The sequence below is a fragment of the Acomys russatus genome, chromosome 6, assembly GCF_903995435.1.
Source record: "Acomys russatus chromosome 6, mAcoRus1.1, whole genome shotgun sequence".
Classification (NCBI taxonomy): Eukaryota; Metazoa; Chordata; class Mammalia; order Rodentia; family Muridae; genus Acomys; species Acomys russatus.
Genome location: NC_067142.1, coordinates 34,707,654 through 34,727,191, shown reverse-complemented (window position 1 = coordinate 34,727,191; position 19,538 = coordinate 34,707,654). Strand labels below are relative to the sequence as shown.

At 41.9% G+C, this 19,538-nt stretch overlaps 1 protein-coding gene across 3 annotated transcripts in view; it reads left to right on the top strand.

The window, feature by feature from the left end:
• The window catches only part of Ipo9 (importin 9), a 43,223-nt gene that overhangs the window by 15,242 nt on the left and 8,443 nt on the right, over nt 1-19,538 (top strand). For all 3 annotated transcript variants that reach the window (XM_051147471.1, XM_051147469.1, XM_051147470.1), the window contains 11 exons: nt 3,831-3,919; nt 5,088-5,174; nt 6,206-6,325; nt 6,417-6,517; nt 6,687-6,745; nt 7,276-7,427; nt 8,711-8,809; nt 9,566-9,672; nt 10,193-10,332; nt 13,080-13,239; nt 17,791-18,017. In XM_051147471.1, the coding sequence (XP_051003428.1) occupies nt 3,831-3,919; nt 5,088-5,174; nt 6,206-6,325; nt 6,417-6,517; nt 6,687-6,745; nt 7,276-7,427; nt 8,711-8,809; nt 9,566-9,672; nt 10,193-10,332; nt 13,080-13,239; nt 17,791-18,017 (1,341 nt within the window). The remainder of the gene's footprint in view (nt 1-3,830; nt 3,920-5,087; nt 5,175-6,205; nt 6,326-6,416; nt 6,518-6,686; nt 6,746-7,275; nt 7,428-8,710; nt 8,810-9,565; nt 9,673-10,192; nt 10,333-13,079; nt 13,240-17,790; nt 18,018-19,538) is intronic.

Sequence of the window (19,538 nt, the reverse complement as noted above, 5' to 3'; positions counted from 1 at the left end):
ATTGTAGATGGTTGTGAGCCACCATATGGTTGCTGGGAATTGAACTCAGGACCTTCAGAAGAACAGCCTTAACCTCTCAGCCATTTCTTTTCAGCCCTTTCTGTTGACATATTTGTAGTGTTCAAATGGGACTTGTATGTGGTGATGTTGAGTGTGTAGTTCAGAATTCCTTAGGCCAGGAGCTCTGGGGCCCTGGTGTAAGGTCATCTTATTCCTGAGTTGCATAGTAACTAGGAAAGCACCCACAGCTGCTTAGTGTTACCGCTAAGCACTAGTCAGAAACTGTTAGAGGAGAAGAAACCAAGTTTGAACAGTGTGGAGCGGACTCAGATTTTTGTTGGTAAGATTAGAACTAGAAAGGAAGTAGGACGAGTGGGGAAGAGGAGTAAGTATTAGACCAACTTGGAAAAGAAAAAAAATGAGGTTGATAAAATGTAGCTAGGAGGGAAAGTTGAGATCCTTTTGGGGTCCACACATTTTAGAGATTGTTAAGGCTATGGAAGGTTATAATTAAGTAAAAAGGGAGAGGGGATCAGAGAAAGAAGAAAAAAGTGTAGAAAGAAGGGAGTTTATGGGGCTGGAGAGGTGGCTCAGTGGCTAAGAGCACTGCTGCTTTTCCAGAGGACCTTGGTTCAGTTTCCAGCACCCACACGGTGACTCCAGGCCCAGGGATATAGCTCCCTTTCCTAGCACCTCCTCGGGCACTGGGTGCACAGATGTACATGAGACAAAACACCCATCTCCATGAAATAAATAAAGCAAGAAAAGGACTAGCTTGGCATTTTCTACCACACACACACACACACACACACACGCCCCTCAAAAGAGGCTAGTGTATGAGGTGAGACTGGAATGTGGCAGAAGATGCCTTACAGTAGACTAGTGGACAAACATACACAACAGTCCTAAGACCTGACTGAGCAGTGTACAAACAAAAGCAGAACGATCATGAGATAGATGTGCAACAGTAAAAATAACAAGGCTGGAGAGTTGGCTTAGTGGTTCAAAGCACCTGTTGTTCTTAAAGAGGGCCCGAGTTCAATTCCCAGCGCATACATGGTGATTCATAACCTTCTATAATTCCAGTCCCAGGGGATCTGACCTTCCTCTTCAGACCCCCAGGGGTGTCAGGCACTCGTGTGATGTACATGCATATGTAGGCAAAATGGTCATGTACTTAAAATAAAACAGTCTCTGAAATATGTTGTTTTAAGGATTAGAAACATTAGAACATCAGATATTAAAAATTCTTGTGCTTGGGAGGCAGGGCAGGGAGATCTTAGAAGTTTGAGGCCACCCTGGGCTACATAGTGAGTCTCAAAAACCGAAAGGGGGATGAAAAAAGGGGATTCCTTACTGAGCTGGAGAGGTGCTCAGCTCCTCTTTTGCAGATGACCTGAGTTCACTTCCCTGTACCCGCGTTAGGCAGCTCCTAGCTGCCTTTAACTCCAGCTTCAAGGCATCCAGTGCCTCCAGCCTCTGAGGGCATCTGCACTCACACACACACTTATAATTTAAAAATAAAATATGCTGGAGAGGTGGCTCAGTGGTTAAGAGTCCTGCCTGCTCCTTCAGAGGTCCTGAGTTCAATTCCCAGCAACCACATGGTGGCTCGCAACCATCTATAATGAGATCTGATGCCCTCTTCTGCAGATAAAGCACTCATAAATAAATAAATTAAAAATATATATATCTTTAAAGAGAGAATGTTTGTGGAATGAATTGTTGGCAGAGCTGCGCTGAGTTGAAAGTCGATTCTCAGCTCCTCCGGCTCTGGTAGGTTCTCTGTGGTGTTGTGTGATAGAGAAGGCGGGAGCCATGGTCTCTGCATGGGATGCAAAGGAGTCTTCTTTGGACCTGACTAAGGAAATTACTGTACGGTGAGGTCCCTTCCTGTCAGCCAAGAGAAAGAACTGGTGGAGAAACTTGCATCCTTTTTGTAATTGAGTCATCAGACATGACATGGATGGCAGCCAACCTTCATTCACAAATAGCAACCCCAGTCATTTTTGAAGGAGAGCAGACTTTCAACTTCACCCCACTGACTGGAATATATGTGAAGATGGAAGAATATTAGTGTGTGAGTAAGAACTCATGAGAAAAATAGGACTGCTTTTCTTTTTTCTTTTGAGCTGGTGCCACTGTGTTACTCAGGCTGGCTTCTAACTCCTGGACTCCTGTAATCCTTCTGCCTCAGCTTCCTCAATAGCTGAGACTATAGGCGTGTACCACTGTGGCTGTGTGCCACCGCATCACAGTATTTGTGAGACTTTTTGAGAAGGCATTCTTGACTCCTGAGTTATTTTCTGCTTATTAAAGTGAACTTGGCCTCCTGATGTAAAGGAAATATATGCTAGGAATTTTAAATATTTGATCCAGAGCTTTAGAAATTGAGGTGCTTATGCCCCCAAACTTTCTGACTTGCTAAGTGACCTCAGAAAACGTACTTTGAATTTATACCAATAAAATATGAGCAAATTGAAACTATTCCCAATGATTGAGGGAAAGTTAAAAAGTACTATTAGTCACTTCAGTAGTAAGACTCCTTTATCTTTCTTTTGTAGTGGTGGTGAGGATACTGGCAATTTGACCAGACCCTTGTACTTGCTAAGCTATACCCAAGCACTATGTTTGACCATAGACCAAAGGCCAAGAGATGGTAATATGCCATCTCGTGTATTTATTTGGGCTGATTTCTTTGAAAATCTAGATGGAATTCAACACTCTTTTATTAAGATAAAGCTCAGAAATTTTTAAAATAATTTTTTAACTAATTTATTTTTATTTTGTGTGCATTGGTGTTTTGCCTACATGTCTGTATATCTGTGTGAGGGTGTCAGATCTTGGAGTTACAGACAGTTGTGAGTTGCCATGTGGGTGCTGGGAATTGAACCCAGGTCCTCTGGAAGAACAGTCAGCGCTCTTACTCACTGAGCCATCTCTTCCACCCCCAAAATGTATATCCCAGGCTGGCCTCGAACTCCAGATCCTGCCTCTGCCTCTTTCAGCAAATCCTACTGGCCTGCACCACCAGAACTGACAAAGCTCAAAATTTATCTTTCAGAGGGAAACCATACTTAACCTGGGGGATCAATACAGGTCTTTATGTGCTTTGCGCACCATTTTCTTACTTTATTCCTTCCAAGCACAAGGAGATGTGGCCTGTCTTTCTGTCAGCTCTTTCAAGTCTGCACATGGGCTAACTACTTTTATTTAGAACCTTCTTCCTGTCCAGTTAACAGCAGCTCCAGAATTACACCTTGATAAATGGAATAACAGTATATCTATGGTTGGTTGGTTGGTTGGTTGGTTGGTTTTTCGAAACAGGGTCTCACTGTGTAGTCCTGGCTGTCCTGGAACTCACTCTGTAGGCCAGGCTGGTCTCGAATTCATAGAGATCTGTCTGCCTCTCCCTCTGCCTCTGCCTCTGCCTCCCAAGTGTTGGGGTTGCGCCTCTATGCCTGGCTCCTGTTTGTTTTATTATTTGTATCGAAGTAAGTTGTCAAGGATCAGAGCTGACAGAAAATAGAATGGCAGCTGAGAGATCTCAAAAGTGTATCCAAATGCTGACATGGCACAGACTCAAGTGTCCCTGTGTTCACTTGTGTTAGATTTCCTCAATCTGTGTGTTGGAGTTCTTTGGTAATTTCTTATACCTCCCTTTGTATTCCTGTTCTCTCTCTCCTTCTAATGAATAATGCCTCTGGCTCCTTCCTCGGGGTGAGGTCGCTAGACCAGTGGCCATCCTTATTTGCTGACTGGGAACCTAGATGGCTTGGAATTTTTCATACTTTGTCTTCATGAAGCATTTTTTACTTTTGTCTTTACAGAGTTTACTCGAGAGGTGACAGACACACAGATGCCACTTGTTGCTCCTGTCATTCTCCCAGAGATGTATAAGATATTCACCATGGCTGAGGTATGAACTCTCAGCCCAGTCGTTGCAACAAAACAACCTACTTGGCCGTGGTCAGCATCCACCTTGTCACTGGTAGCCATGCCAAAAAATGGACTGACACTGAACCGACCATAGTCTTTGAACTCATGACTACATGGGAAAGCTTTTGATAAAATAATGGAAATGTGTCAATACTACTCACAGCTCCTGGCACCCTGTCATCTGTGACTGCATAGTGCCAACTGGCCTTACCTATTGAGCTGAGGATTCAGAAATCATCTGTTACATCACTGCAGGAGTAGAATCTTAATGTGTTACATGTCAGTATGTACATAAATGGTCATCTGTACACAATAATATATGAAGACTTAATAGGTATACAACTTCCATAAATCCCTTGCCCCAGTGAATACTCCTCATTTGAAAAGAAATACATTGAGAAATGGAGCTACAGCTCAGTATAGAGCTTGTGTTTAAGGCCCTAGGTTCATCTTCAGTCGTCACAGAGTAGGACAGCAACTAGGCGTGCTAAACCCAGTGCCCCGGAGACTGGGGTAGGAGAGTTGACCCTGTCTCCAAAAGAGGAGAAAGGGTACATTAGACACGGCGGACGTGATGGGGCAGAGGCAGGCTAATTTCTGTGAATTCTAGGCCAGTGGCCTACAGAGTAAGAACCTGTCTTCTTCTTCTTCTTCTTTTTTTTTTTAATTAGCTATGTTAGGATTTCAAGTATTTTAGTCGCAGAGGCCTGTACATTAAAGGCTGATTCTAACAAATTCTAACATTCTGTTGCCTTGCACTTTCTCTCTCTCTCTCTTTTTTTTTTAATTTTGTTTTGTTTGTTTGTTGTTTGTGTTGTTTGTTTGCTTTTTGAGACAGTTTGTCTGTGTAGCCCTGGCTGTCCTGAAACTCTTTCTGTAGACCAGGCTGGCCTCAAACTCACAGAGATCCACCTGCCTCTGCCTCCCCCGTGATGGGATTAAAGGTGTACATCACCACCGCCCAGCTACCTTATGCTCTTTTAATTACAGAAACCCATTTTTTTTAAACATAAGTGAATTGCATCGGTATCTCTGTGGGGAGTTAGTTTTAACTGTGAAAGTTGGCTGAGTGGTCCTAGTTTTACTTCTAGTCATGTGTATATACATACACACTCCAATCTCATGACTGTGCTGTGATCTTCTCCCAGGTGTATGGGATTCGAACTCGCTCCCGAGCAGTAGAGATTTTTACTACCTGTGCTCATATGATCTGTAACATGGAGGAGCTGGAAAAGGTAAGTGAGCCTTTGGTGAGGAATAGCAAAATTTGTACTTCAAAGTTTTCGTTAATGCTTTCCATTGCTAATGACACATTTCTTTTTTTTTATTAATTTATTCATATTACATCTCGATTGTTAGCCCTTCCCCTGTTTCCTCCCATTCTTCCCTCCCTCCCATTTCTCCCCTTCTCCCCTCCCCTATGTCTGTGACTGAGGGAGACCTCCTCCCCCTATATATGCTCTCAGAATATCAAGTCTCTTCTTGGTAACTAGCTATCCTTCTTCTGAGTGCCACCAGGTCTCCCCATCCGGGGGACATGGTCAGAAAAGGGGCACCAGAGTTCGTGTGAGAGTCAGATCTCACTCTCCACTCAACGGTGGAGAATATCATGTTCGTCGGCTAGGTGCTAATGACTCATTTCATAACTACCAGAAACCACACTAGCCAGTCTTATAAATAGATTTACTATTTTCATTACATTTTTAACACATAAACACACACACACACACACAGAGCTTAGTTTTAGTTGTATTTCAAATACCTTTTCTATATCATATTCTTTTTATTTCTTTCTGTTTTGATTTTTGGTTTTTTTTTATTTGAATTGGTTTTTTTGTTTGTTTGTTTGTTTTTTGCTTTTTGTTTCCCGTGCTGGGAATTAAACCTAGGACCTCACATATTCCAAGCAAGCACTCTGCCACTGAGTGGAGTCTTTCCTTTCATTTTAGACATCTCAAAGCCTTTTTACTATCTTACAGCTCTCTCGTGTGAAAGAAATCTAGCTGAAAATGCTTAATCCTGGGACCTGGGTGCTTTTTGGAGCAGTGGCCTGACAGGATAGATTTAAGAGGGCTATAGTGAGGAATTGCAGGTGGGAGCTGAGGTCTGACATATTGAGAAAGTCCTGCAGTGACTTTAGCTGTACCCCTGGGTTAGGACCTGGCCCTAAAAGAGCTTTAGATGCTTCAAAACTGAGAAGTTAGTGGGTGTTTTGAAGCTGTGGGTTGGGGGTTTGTCTGGCCTTGACTTTGGTTTGTGTTGTCAGGGTGCAGCCAAAGTCCTCATCTTTCCTGTGGTGCAGCAGTTCACAGAGGCCTTTGTTCAGGCCCTCCAGATGCCGGACGGCCCCACGTCTGACAGTGGTTTTAAGATGGAGGTTCTGAAGGTAAGATAAGCTGTCAATAAGATTTAGAGTTGAGAAGGCAGCAGAAATCATTGATTGCTCCTGGTTACTCTGTGGTGGTTTCTCTTCTCAGGCAGTGACAGCCTTGGTGAAAAACTTCCCAAAGCACATGGTGTCTTCCATGCAACAGATCCTGCCCATTGTTTGGAACACTCTGACTGAAAGTGCTGCCTTATATCCTTTCCTGAGAACCCAGAGGCGCGGCTGCTGCCTGACATTGGGGGTCTAGCCTTGGGCCTCACAGTCTCAGTGTGATGTGTGTTCTTAGTGTTGGGGTACATAACACTCTCTTATAGACTGTGTATAAAGCAGATCCAGATTCTTTCTTTACTCTGCATCATACTTATGTGAGGACAGAAGTGAATTACACAGAGGAAGTAGAAGATCCTGTGGATTCTGATGGTATGTAGTTTATTTGATCTAACAGAACTCTTAGGGAGACACAGACAGGTCAGAGGCAGAAAACAAAACAGCAGTAAAAGGGTCTTTCCAGTGTACTAAGTGTGAGACATCAAGAACTCATCACCTTCAGTCTCATCCTTAGGGATGTCTGCAAAGTCCTGAATATTACAGCATCTGAGTTGTGACAGGTGTCCAGTGCAGCTACCTGTGATGTCTTCTCTCATGTAACTTTGAAGTCTCATATGATGGTACTCTTCATTTCTATGCTAATATTTTCAAGTATTTCAGAACAAAAATAGGCATGCTGGGAAATATGTTGAGTGTTTATGACTCTGTTACTCCTAGAAGCACTGAATAGCCTCACAGTTCCTCTTCCTCTCTTTGATTCTTTAGCCTCCTCTACCTTCAGGAAAAATTAGCAAGAACTCTACATATTCATTAAATTAAAAGATGATGTAGCTTATTTCCAGAACGACTGCTTTCCTTTTGTTTTCATATCATTAATTTCTATTCTTGTATCTTCCCTGTAGGAGAAGTCCTGGGCTTTGAGAATCTTGTCTTTAGCATTTTTGAATTTGTCCACGCCCTGCTGGAGAACAGCAAATTCAAAAGCACCGTGAAGAAAGCTCTGCCTGAGCTCATTTATTACGTCATCCTGTACATGCAGATCACCGAGGAGCAGGTAAATGCCATGGGGGATGTGCTAAGTTTTAGGGGAAACATAAAGATTGTGACACCTTGGTCAAGTAAATATCGCACTTCCAAAAAATAGACACTAGGAGACTAACTTTATGTGAAGTCCTAGAGAGGTTTTGACATCGTTTTGTCACCAAATCCCTGAAGAGTGGGAGTTTAATCATCTCTAGTGTTAGACTTTCAGAACATGTTTTGCCTTAGGAAAATCTCTGTGAAACCACTAAGCAAAAATGCCTGAGAACCTCCTTGGCACTTCCTCATCACAGTCAGTGGTGTGAGGGGTCATAAGAAGCAGAACAGAACATGAAGGAGTGTAGCCCTGAAACTGACGGCCTCAGAGGTCACAGTGAGAATGTGTGGGAGTTCCCACAATATAGACCCATCTATAATGCCCCATGTTAAATAAACTGTACCATCAAAAATTAGAGTTTGCCTTTGAGTCATACTTTCTTAGCTTAATCTGGAGTTCAGGGAGTGTCTTAATAGGTTTTTATTGCTGCTTGCTCCTGTTCCTGTCACCACACTTGCTTGTATTGTTTGATCAGCATTTGCTCTCTGCCACTCTGAAGTCTCCATAGAGTTTCTCATCTGCTTTTAAAGGAGAACAAAAGAATAGCAACATCTAGATTTGTAAGACTAATTTCCCTGGCCAGACATGGCGGCACATGCCTTCAGTTTCAGCGCTGAGGAGGCAGAGGCAGGCAGATCACTGTGAGTTCGAGGCCAGCCTGGTCTACAAGAATCCAGGACAGCCAGGGCTACACAGAGAAACTCTGTCTCAAAAAAAAACTAAGTAATTTGTCAAATTCTTTTTTGTTTGTTTGGTTTTGGTTTTTGGGTTTTTGAGACAGGGTTTCTCTGTGTATCTTTGGCTATTCTGGACTCACTTTATAGACCAGGCTGGCCTCAAACTTACAGAGATCTGCCTCCCGAGTGCTGGGACTAAAGGCGTGCACCACCACTGCCCGGTGTAATCTGTCAAATTCTAAAGAAGATTCTGCTACAGATAAATAGCCATTCCTACACATTTTGATAAATAATTTGTTTCTCAACAACAACAAAAAGACTTTAAAGCACTGGGAGGCAGATGAATCTCTCTTAATTCAAGGCAAGCAGGGGTTCATGGTGAGACCCTGTCTCAAAAAGAAAAAGACTTTAGAGTTTTGATCAGGATAAAAGATAGGGATCATCCATGTCTGCTGATAAAGAGAAGGAAGAGATAGACCAGAGCAGTAGCTTTCCAGTGACCTGACTTTATCCTCTCCGCAGATTAAAGTGTGGACAGCTAACCCACAGCAGTTTGTAGAAGATGAGGATGATGACACTTTCTCCTATACTGTTAGAATCGCAGCTCAAGACTTGTTGCTGGTAAGAGTTACGTTGCTACTTCAGCCAACTAACCCTCCGTTGGAAGTTTCTTCTTTCTAGACATCTAACCCAAGGTAAGCAGTACTGTAGGGCAACTTCACCTCAGACCTTTTTAAGGATATCAGTTTAATCTGCCTCATTCAGCAAGCCTCCATGGCACAAAGCAGAAGCTGGCAAACTTAAAAAGATTGCTGGGAGGTGAACATGCACCACCACATCAGTTCCTGATTTCTTTGGCTCCTCCACTAGAGCATAGGTTGCCTGAAGGCCGAATGCTCTGAAGAAACTGTTGTTTCCTGTTGGTAAATCATGTCTCATTGTTTAGTGCTTCCAAGGCACCTATGATAGGTGACACAGGAGCTGGGAGTGACTCAACAGTACAGCATTTGCCTAGCACGTGCAAAGTGAGCTTGATTGAATTTTGGGAACCAAAAAAAAATAAAAATAGAACAGAAAAAAATTATATACTCTTAGAGTGGCCTTATATATTCATGGTCAGTCAGCTTCGTCTGGTCTATTGTCATCCAAAGCTATCATTTTTCATTTATGCTAATAGAGCCAAAGAGATAAACTATTTATAGCTATTTAGACTTACGATGCCTGAACACAAAAGAGTTGTAGGTGTTATTCTTAATCTCATAGTAGACCCTGAACTAATAGGGTCACTTTTAATATACCTGATCAGGCTTTAGTGTGGGTGTGTCAGAGTTTGAACTACATACGAACAAGAGTTATTTTTAGATCTTCTCTCCTTAGGCAGTGGCCACAGATTTCCAGAATGAGAGTGCAGTAGCCCTGGCTACTGCAGCCACTCGGCATTTACAAGAAGCTGAACAAACGAAAAACAGTGGCACTGAGCACTGGTAAGAATGAAAAGAAACTCTCTGCTTAGAGATGTTGAAGCATCAGAGCTGAGGAAAAATAAGTTTATTTTATCCCTTTTTAAACAGCTTTGAAAGAGGAGACTTTACTAATATAATTCAGTGTTTTCAGTGGGATTTAATAAGTAGTGTTTAAATTGGAAGGATGGGACTGCATATGGTACATGACTTCTAGCTCTTGGGGAGTAGAGGCAAGAGATTTACAAGTCCAAGGCCGTCCTTGTCGACACATACCAAGTTTGAGGCAAGCCTGGCCTATGTTGAGACCCTGTCTCAAAAAAAAATAAGGGTGATGAGATGGCTCAGCAGGTAAGGGCACTTGATGTCAAGCCTGTCAAACAGTTCAATCCCTAGAACCCATGATGGGTGGGTGGGTGGGTGGATGGGTGTGTGTTTTTGTGTGTGGGTGGATGGATAAATATCTCTGGAATACCCTTCCTAAATTGCCTTACTTATTTTGAAAGTGTAATTTGCTTTACCAGCTGCAACACCCCTTTTACAGGTGGAAGATCCACGAGGCGTGCATGCTTGCTCTAGGCTCTGTGAAGTCCATCATCACTGACAGTGTGAAAAATGGCAGGGTCCATTTTGACATGCATGGGTTCCTGACCAACGTCATCCTTGCAGACCTCAACCTGTCAGGTATGCTTTAATACATGTTATGATTCTAGATCTTAGGATCTACTGTTAACTCACCTACATACTTTTAAAATAGCTGTTTATGTATGTGTCTGTGTGAGTACGATGTATGTACAGCATAGGCCAGAAGAGGCTGTCAAGCACCCTACTATCATTCTGCCTATTCCTTTGAGGTAGGGTCTCTCCTTGGACCTGGAGCTCACACCTTGGCTATACTGAAATCCAGCAAGCCCTGTCAAACCTACTGTCTCAACCCCTGCAGAGCTGCAGTCACAGGAATTTGCTGGGCCTTCAGGCTTGTTACATGGGTGCTGTGATCCAAACTCCGAACCTCATGATTACAGAGCAAGCATTCTTTTTTTTTTTTTTTCTTAAAGATTTACTTATTATGTACACAATGCTCTATCTGCATGTACGCCTGCATGCCAGAAATGGGCATTAGATCATGTTATAGATGGTTGTGAGCCACCATGTGGTTTCTGGAAATTGAACTCAGAACCTCTGGAAGAAAAGACAGTGCTCTTAACCTCTGAACCATCTCTCCAGTCCAAGAGCAAACATTCTTAACCCCTGAACAGTCTCTTCTCTTCTCTTAGCCCCCTTTGCGTGCGCTCGAGCATGCACGCTCTCCCCCCCCCCCCCCCCCCTCTCTCTCTCTCTCTCTTCTCTCTCTCTGTCTGCCCATTTCTGTCTCTCTTCTCTCTTTTATCTGTGTTTATGTATAAAGATCTCAGCTCAGGTCTTAACACCCCTGAATATAGTTCACAAATGCTTGTAACTCCAGCTCCAAGGGATTTGATTCCCTCTTCTAGCATCTGCTAGCCCTGCAGTCATGTGCACAGATCACATACATACATATTTGAGATTAAAATCTTTACAAACAAAACAATAAACTCACAAGCATCACAACCGTTGTGACTTGTATCCATTTCTTTAGTCATCATTCCCATGACATTATATGTGTATCATGGAACTTCTGGGAAGTGCTGTTATTCACTTGAGAAAGAATGGGAATAAAAGTTAATGTCTTGGTATTCCTTTAAAAATTATTTTAGATAGCGGGGGTGGGGTGGTGGGGGTGGTGGTGCATACCTTTAATCCCAGCACTTGGGAGGCAGAGGCAGGTGGATCATTGTGAGTTCAAGGCCAGCCTGGTCTACAAAGTGAGTCCAGGACAGCCAAGGCTACACAGAGAAACCCTGTCTCAAACAACAAAACAAAACAAAACAAAACAAAACAACAAAAAAAAGATTTTAGGGCCTGAGGAAATGGCTCAACAGTTGAGAGCACAGCTGCTCTTCCAGAGGACTGGAGTTCAGTTCCCAGCACCCACATGGCAGCTTACAACTGTCTGTAACTCCAGTTCCAGGAATTCAGCACCCTCATACAGGCAAAACACACATGAAATTAAAAAGGGGGGAGGGGGCTGAAGAGATGGCTCAGAGGTTAACAGCACTGGCTGCTCTGGAAGAGGTCCTGAGTTCAATTCCCAGCAACCACATGGTGGCTTATAACCATGTATAATGAGATCTGGTGCCTTCTGGTGGGCAGGCACACACACAGGCAGAGCATTGTATAAATAATAAATAAATAAATCTTTAAAAAAAAATCCAGGCAGTAGTGGCACATGCCTTCAATCTCAGCACTCAGGAGGCAGAGGCAGGAGGATTTCTATGACTTTGAGGCCAGCCTGCTACAGAATGAGTTCCAGGATAGCCAGTGCTACACAGAGAAACCCTGTCTCAGTTAAGAACACTGATTGCTCTTCCAGAGAACCTGGGTTCAATTCCCTAGCATCCACATGGTGACTCACAACTGTCTGTAACTCCAGTTCCAAGGTGATCCCATGCTCTCTCCTGGCCTCTAGGCACCAGGCACTCAGGGCATACTTACTCATATGTACAAAAAACCCATACATATAAAATTATAAAATGTTTAAAATAGAAAGTGATAGTTTTAGTTATAAGGCCTTTCAGGGATACCTAACCCATACTTTGGCAGTTACTACCTCTGTGTATCTAAAGTGTTAGTAATTATTTACTCATTTGTTTCTCAATGAGATATTTTAGTGTAACTAAGTTAGGTTCTTTGACAGGCTAAATAAATTCAGTCTTCTCAAACAGTTTGTGCTTGGCAAGAGGTAGCAATTCTTACACCAGTGGATAGAATATCAAACAAAATATAGCATATGAAAAAGCTGAGTGAATAGAATTACAGTAGCTCAGAGATAATTGGGATTACTTCAGCCTAATAGATCATTGAGACAAAATGAAAGAGGAATGTGTTGACTTGTAATTTAAACAAAGCACAGAGTTCACAAAGCAAGGTATGAGCTTCAGTGGCCGCATGTGTTCTTGAACTTAGCCATAAAGAAAGCGTGTATTTGGTGGAGTGTAAAATTGTTTGGCAGGTTATTAATAGAGGGATAACAGTTAGCGCTCTAATTTATGTTCTGGTGTTGAGACAGTAATAGGAAGAAAGTGGCAGTAGGATTAGAAGATTTGGTAGTAGCACAGGTAAGCAACAATGACGGTGTTAATTCAATAGTCAGAGTAGAATTGGGAAATTGATTCTGTGCCATGCATCACATGTAAGCTTTAGCAGTATGGGATTGTGTTTTTCTTTCAAGTAAGTCATATATGTTATGTAGCGTCCAGTTATTGGTTAACATTTGAGAAACAGAAGTTGAGAGAGAGCAGGGCAAGAGGAATTTTTTATCATTCAACCTATAATTGTTGTATTTCTCCTAGCGTCTCCTTTCCTCCTGGGACGGGCGCTCTGGGCTGCCAGTCGTTTCACTGTTGCTATGTCCCCTGAACTCATTCAGCAGTTCCTACAGGCAACAGTTAGTGGTCTTCATGAGACACAGCCCCCATCAGTTCGAATTTCTGCTGTGAGAGCCATCTGGGGGTAAGTATGAATAGAACATCACAGCTGTCCCATGCATTGTAGTGCTTGGGGTGGTCTCCTGAAGATCTCCTTCACGATGAATATTAGAAAGAAAGGAAAAGCTGTCCTGGTGACTCCATAAGGTATCCTGTTCCCTTTTGTTTCTTAATCCCTTAATCCCTTTAAATTCGCTCCAGCTGTGAAGTCACCTAGTCAGCTTCCTTTCTTCAGTGAAGATACATAACCCAAGGCTCTGAAGCATTTTGCGTACAGGTTGCATAATTGATGAAGGACGTAAGTCTGACCGGCATTCCCATCATTTGATTGATAGTATATGCATTAGAAACCAACTTTAGAAGAATATGGTATAGAAACATTGTTCTTTTCTTCCAGTTTCATTTCTCTTTTTCATAGGTAAAGACTAGAGGTTCTTATGTTCCTACTCAGACCAGAGGAAATATTGTTATTTAAATAAGTCTTTCTTTTAGATTTATTTTTTATTTTATGTGTATGAGTGCTTTGCTTACACATATGTCTGTGTACCGTGTGCATGTTTGGTGTCTGCAGAGGTCAGAAGGGGGCATTGGATCCCCCAGAACTGGAGTTACAGATAGTTGTGAACCACCTTGTGAGTGCTGGAGATTGAACCCAGGTCCTCAGCAGGAACAAGTAGTCTTAACTGCTGAGCCCTCTCTCTAGGCCTGAGCACTGTTATTTTGAAAGATGTTTTAAGGTCCAAATTTAAGCATCTTAGTTGAATTCTATGCATGAGAATTACAAAATTTATCTTCCTGTTCTATCATGTTAACTTTTGAGACAGTGATTGAGAAGAAAGAAAGAAAGAGGAAGACAGAGGGAGATCGTTAGGCAACACTGAGGAATCACCTATTCTGTCTGCATGAATGAAGGCCCATCTTTTCCTGTGCAGTCTTGGTAAAGCCAGTCTTTGGCTATAAATGAATTTAAAATGTCAGTGCTAAGAGAAACCAGGTATAGCTTTTCAGAAAGCTCTGAAACCACTCTTAAATGACTGAGCAGGGAGCCCTAACCTGATTAACAACTGCCTGTATCGCTTCTGACCTTTGTAAAGCTTGATTTCATCTACATGCATTAATTAGTCCCTGAGGCATTGAACATCCCTTATGACAAATGTCAGTATAAGATTAAAAGCAGGAGCTGGAGAGATGGCTTGGCAGTTATGAGCATATACTGTTCTTGAAGAGGGCCCAAGTTTGATTCCTAGTATCTACATCAGACAGGTCACAGCTACCTTATAACTCCAACTCCTGGAAATCTGAAACACCGTAGCCTCCTCATACACAGACATGTCATGAAAACTAATAATAATAATAATAGTTTTAAGAAAAAAATTAAAGCCTTTGCCAACTAAATAAGAATAAAAACGTTAACACACACACACACACTATGTTCTGTGATTTTACAGAAATGTTCAAAGTTGCAAACTGAGAAGAGTTTGATGTAAGTGTGTTAATACTCAGGGAAGCACCCCTTGTTTTCTGGGGTGTTCTAGACAGACAGCAGTACCTGCCAAGTATAACTTATTGGTCCTCACAGGAGAGGATTTAAAAAAAAAAACCCACTTTCATTCATCCTTATAAATGTAAATGTTTATTTATAGTGAGCTTAAATTTTATTGTAAGAAAAAGCACTGAGAGGCTGGAGAGATGGTTTAGTAGTTGACAGTGCTTGGTGTAAGTCATGAGGATCTCAGTTAAGATCCTAGCACCTGTGCAACAAGCTGTCTGTCCTGAGAACTTCTGTAACCCCAGCTCCAAGAGGATCACTGGGTCCTATGTAAGGAAGAGACCTTGTCTCAAAAAGGACAGGACACCAGTGCCCTCTTCTGGCCTCTGCATGTACATAGACACATGGACCTGCATGCATGCAGTCATATATATATATACACACAAAAAAAATAGTATTTTTAATGTGAAGAAAACTTTATTTTTAATACCTAATGCATCATTGACTACTTAAGCAGTAATCTACTGGTTTCTCTAAGCAGTGAAACATACCAAAAAACAAAACAACAGCAAAAACGGGCAGTAGTCTTACATGCCTTTAATCCCAGCACTCAGGAGGCAGAAGCAGGTTAATCTCCGTGAATCTGAGACAGCTTGACCTCCACAGAGAACCTTTTCACTGGGGGGGTGGGGAATAGCAGTGAAACATACTATTCTAAAAAAATGACAAGCTGCAGGGCGTGGTGGCACACGCCTTTAACCTCAGCACTCCTGAGGCAGGGGCAGGCAGATTGCTGTGAGTTTGACGCTAACCTGATCTACAAAGAGAGTTCCAGGACAGCCAGGAGTATTACACAGAGAAACCCTGTCTTAAAAAAGAAAGAAAGAAAGAAAGAAAGAAAGAAAGAAAGAAAGAAAGAAAGAAAGAAAGAAAGAAAGAAAGAAAGAAAGAAAGAAAGGAGTACCTACTTGCAGAAGACCTGAATTGGGGGTCCCTGCAGCATCCAGATGGAGTAGCTCATAACCACCTGTAACCCCAGCTCTACAAAGATCCAACACTTCTGGTCTCCTAAGCACCAGTATTCTCATACATACACACAAAAATATACTTTAAATAATAATTAATAAAAATAAATCTTGGGGTTGGATGCCTCAGTGGTTAAGAGTACTTGCTGTTCTGTCAGAGGACCTGAGTTCCGTTCCTAGCCCCAAGCTCACAACCTCCTGTAGCTCCAGCTCCAGGGGATCCAGTGCCCTCTTCAAGCTACCCTATAAAGAATTTTATCTTTTCTTATCCATCTTTTCTCTCAGCCAGAATTTTCCATTTCACATTAAAACTATGGAATGTTTTGTTTCCAGGTTTAATTTAGTTTTCAATGATGTGTATGTGGGCATGTGTAAGTAAACACAGGTACCTTTGGAGGCCCTGGAGTTACAGGCAATTGAGAGCTACCCATCATGGGTGCTAGGGGGGAAAATGCAGGTCCTCTGGAAGAGTAGTCTGTGCTTTTAACCACTGAGACCTCTCCAGCCCCTGCAATTTCCAATATTACAACATTGTAGTTCATCATAGCATCTTTGCTTTTCTCTTTTGTACCAGCTTTAATTTCTTCCTCCATGCTGTGGCATATATATCAGTATAAACTGCCTTAAATGATTTCTGAAGCAAGATATTTATTAAAGCATAATTATACATGTGTCAGATTTCTCTAGTCATATTTATGACTTATTTTTATTAATTATTTATGTTTTTGCTTTATATGTATGGATATTTTCCTGGCTATGTGTCTATTGGCGGGGGTGGCGGCGGGGGGGGGGGGGGGGGCCGGCACGAGGAGAAGACATCAGATGCCCTGAGACTAAGCTTCCATTTAAATGCTGGGAATTGAATCCGAATCCTCTGCAAGAGCAACAGTCGCTCAGAACCCCTGAGCCATCTCTCCAGCCCCACACCCCCAACCCAAACCTAAATTCTGAAGACTGAGGGGGCACCTGGCTTTGGTCAGCTTGGAACTCTTTGGTGTTGTTGTTGTTGTTGTTATCTTGTTTTTGTTTTAATTACAAGGACAACAATATTGATTTTTTTTATTCTAAAAAGATCCACTTCTCAGCTCAAATAGCTGTGACATCATATGGTGAGAAATGGAGACATCAACTAGGAAGGTGCTGTAGTAATTCAGACAGGAGTTTCTATTGGAGTCTAGAATAGTAGCCAGTAGAAAATGAGGAGGAAGTGAATAAGAAGGTAGGAACCAAAATCTAAAACTTTAAGTGCAAGATCGAAGGATATAAAATTTTTACCATTACTAAAGCAAAGAGTAGACTTGGCAATAAACAGTAAGCTTAGTAGCCAATGTTTTCATTTTCAGTTATTTATAAGAAATATACTGGTAGAGCCAATAAGCAGTGACTATGTGGTGGCCTACAACTACCCATAACTCCAGTTCCAGGATAAAGTGCCCTTTGGCCTCCTCAGGCACTAGGCATACGTGTGATTTACATACATATAAACTTAAATCAATTCATTCGGCACACACCTTTAATTCCAGCCCTCAGGAGGCAGAGGCAAGCAGATCTCTGTGAGTTCCAGGACAACCTGGTCTACAGAGCTAGTTCCAGGACAGCCAGGGTTACACAGAGAAACCCTGTTTCAAAACAGCAAACAAATAAGTCCATCCAAAAACAATTTTAAAAAGAAAAAGAAGTTAGAGCTGAGCAAAAAACAAGTCTATGGCAAAGCCAAGCCCGCAAAGCCAAGGTTTCACAGGTCATTGTGCAGTTTTACAGCTAGTACAGATTATTTGGCTACAAAACAAACAAAGGTGGGGTGTGGTAACCTGTAAGCCCAGCACTGTGGAGCCGGGTTCAAGTCCAGCTTTGTCTGCATAGCAAGTTCCAGGCCAGACAGGGCCTATGTAGTGAGCTCCTGTCTTTAAAATTGTTGCATACCTGTTAACGTGTTATTTAGAGAGACTATGTTTTTACTTCTATTTATTACTGCTATTCTATTATAATCTGTCATATAAGATTGGGAAGCCTAAGGAAGGGTCTGCTTATGAGTAATTCTTACTTATGTATCTCTCTCTAGTTACTGTGATCAACTGAAAGTCTCAGAGAGCACGCATGTGCTTCAGCCCTTCCTCCCCAGCATCCTCGATGGCCTAATTCACCTCGCAGCCCAGTTCAGCTCAGAGGTCCTCAACCTGGTGATGGAGACCTTGTGCATCGTGTGTACTGTTGACCCAGAATTCACAGCAAGCGTGGAAAACAAAATCTGTCCCTTCACCATTGCCATTTTTCTAAAGTACAGTAATGGTATGTCATCAGGAAAGATGTGTTGATGAGAAGCACTAAAAGAAGTGGTGATTGGTGGGTGCAGGACACTATGCCTGGGGTCTGATGATCTTACCACCCTAAGCAAAGAATGTAGCCTTTGGTTAACAAAGGGAGGAGTTCTCCACAGATACAGCAGCATTATGAAGTATAATACCAATTTATGTAATTTTATTCTCATAAGGCCTAGGGAAGATAGTGAGTAAAAGACTAACACAGAAAACATAATTCAAAGCTCTTGTGATGGAGTAAGAAAGTAAGTAACTTCCTGAGAATGGTCTGGAAAGGGAGATACTGGGGATGTGACTCAGTGACAGAGCCTTTGCCTGGTATGGTCAAGGCCCTGAGTCTGATCCCCAATACTGGGGGAAGAAAATGCTGAAAAAAGAAAGCTTGTGCACATGAGGCTCTGTGGCCAAGACACCCCCACCCTTTCAGTTTTGAGCCTTTGTGTAGCTCAGCCTGGCCTTGACACTGCCGTTCCCTGCTTTCTACTGAAAGACACAGGCTTTCATACCCAGCACAGATATTTTTTTTTAATAACAGTAAAAATTAAGCAAAAAGATAATTTTCCCCAGAATGTTCATAAAATATTATCTGAAGATTTAGTTTTAAAAGAGGTTATGTGTGTAGCTGTGTATACTGGAAAAAAATGCCCGAAGCAAGTATTTCAGAATATCAAAGATGTTATCTCTAAGTGATGAAATTATAGGCTTTTCTTTCCTTTAATATTGTCAGCATATTAAGTTTTTATAGTAAATATAGTTATACCTAAGTACCAGAAAGATATTAAGGATATTTGTTTTCAAAATTGAAGCTAAAAGACATACAGGAGTAACATATCATACAAACATGCTACTTACTTTGATTTTTTTTTTTTTTTTTTAACTTGAAAAACCTGTCCTGAGCCAGGTGTGGTAGCAGACACCTTTAATCCCAAGACTCAGGAGGCAGATCTCTGTGAGTTTGAGGCCAGCCTGGTCTACAAAGAGAGCTGCAGACAGCCAGGGCTATACAGAGAAACCCTGTCTCAAAAAAAAAAAAAAAAAAAGAGAGAGAAAGAAAGAAAGAAAAGAAAAGAAGAATGTGTCCTGAAAAGCACATGTGTCCAAAAGCATGCATGTTGGTCTCTCATTCTTTTCAGGCTTCATTAATTCTCTGTGAAATGACTGTATCTTTTTTGTTTTTGTTTTTGGTTTGGTTTGGTTTGGTTTTGGTTTTTCGAGACAGGGTTTCTCTGTGTAGCCTTGGCTGTTCTGGACTAACTTTGTAGACCAGGCTGGCCTCGAACTCACAGCGATCCACCTGCCTCTGTCTCCCGAGTGCTGGGATTAAAGGTGTGCGCCACCATGCCCCAGCTCATGACTGTAGTTTTTATTTATCTGTTCTGTTAATTGGAGAGCTAGGTTGTTCCTCTTTTTTTTTTTTTTTTTCCTATTACAAACAGTAGTATAGTTATACTTTTTTTTTTTTTTTTTTTTTTGCGCTATAGTTACTTTTAAC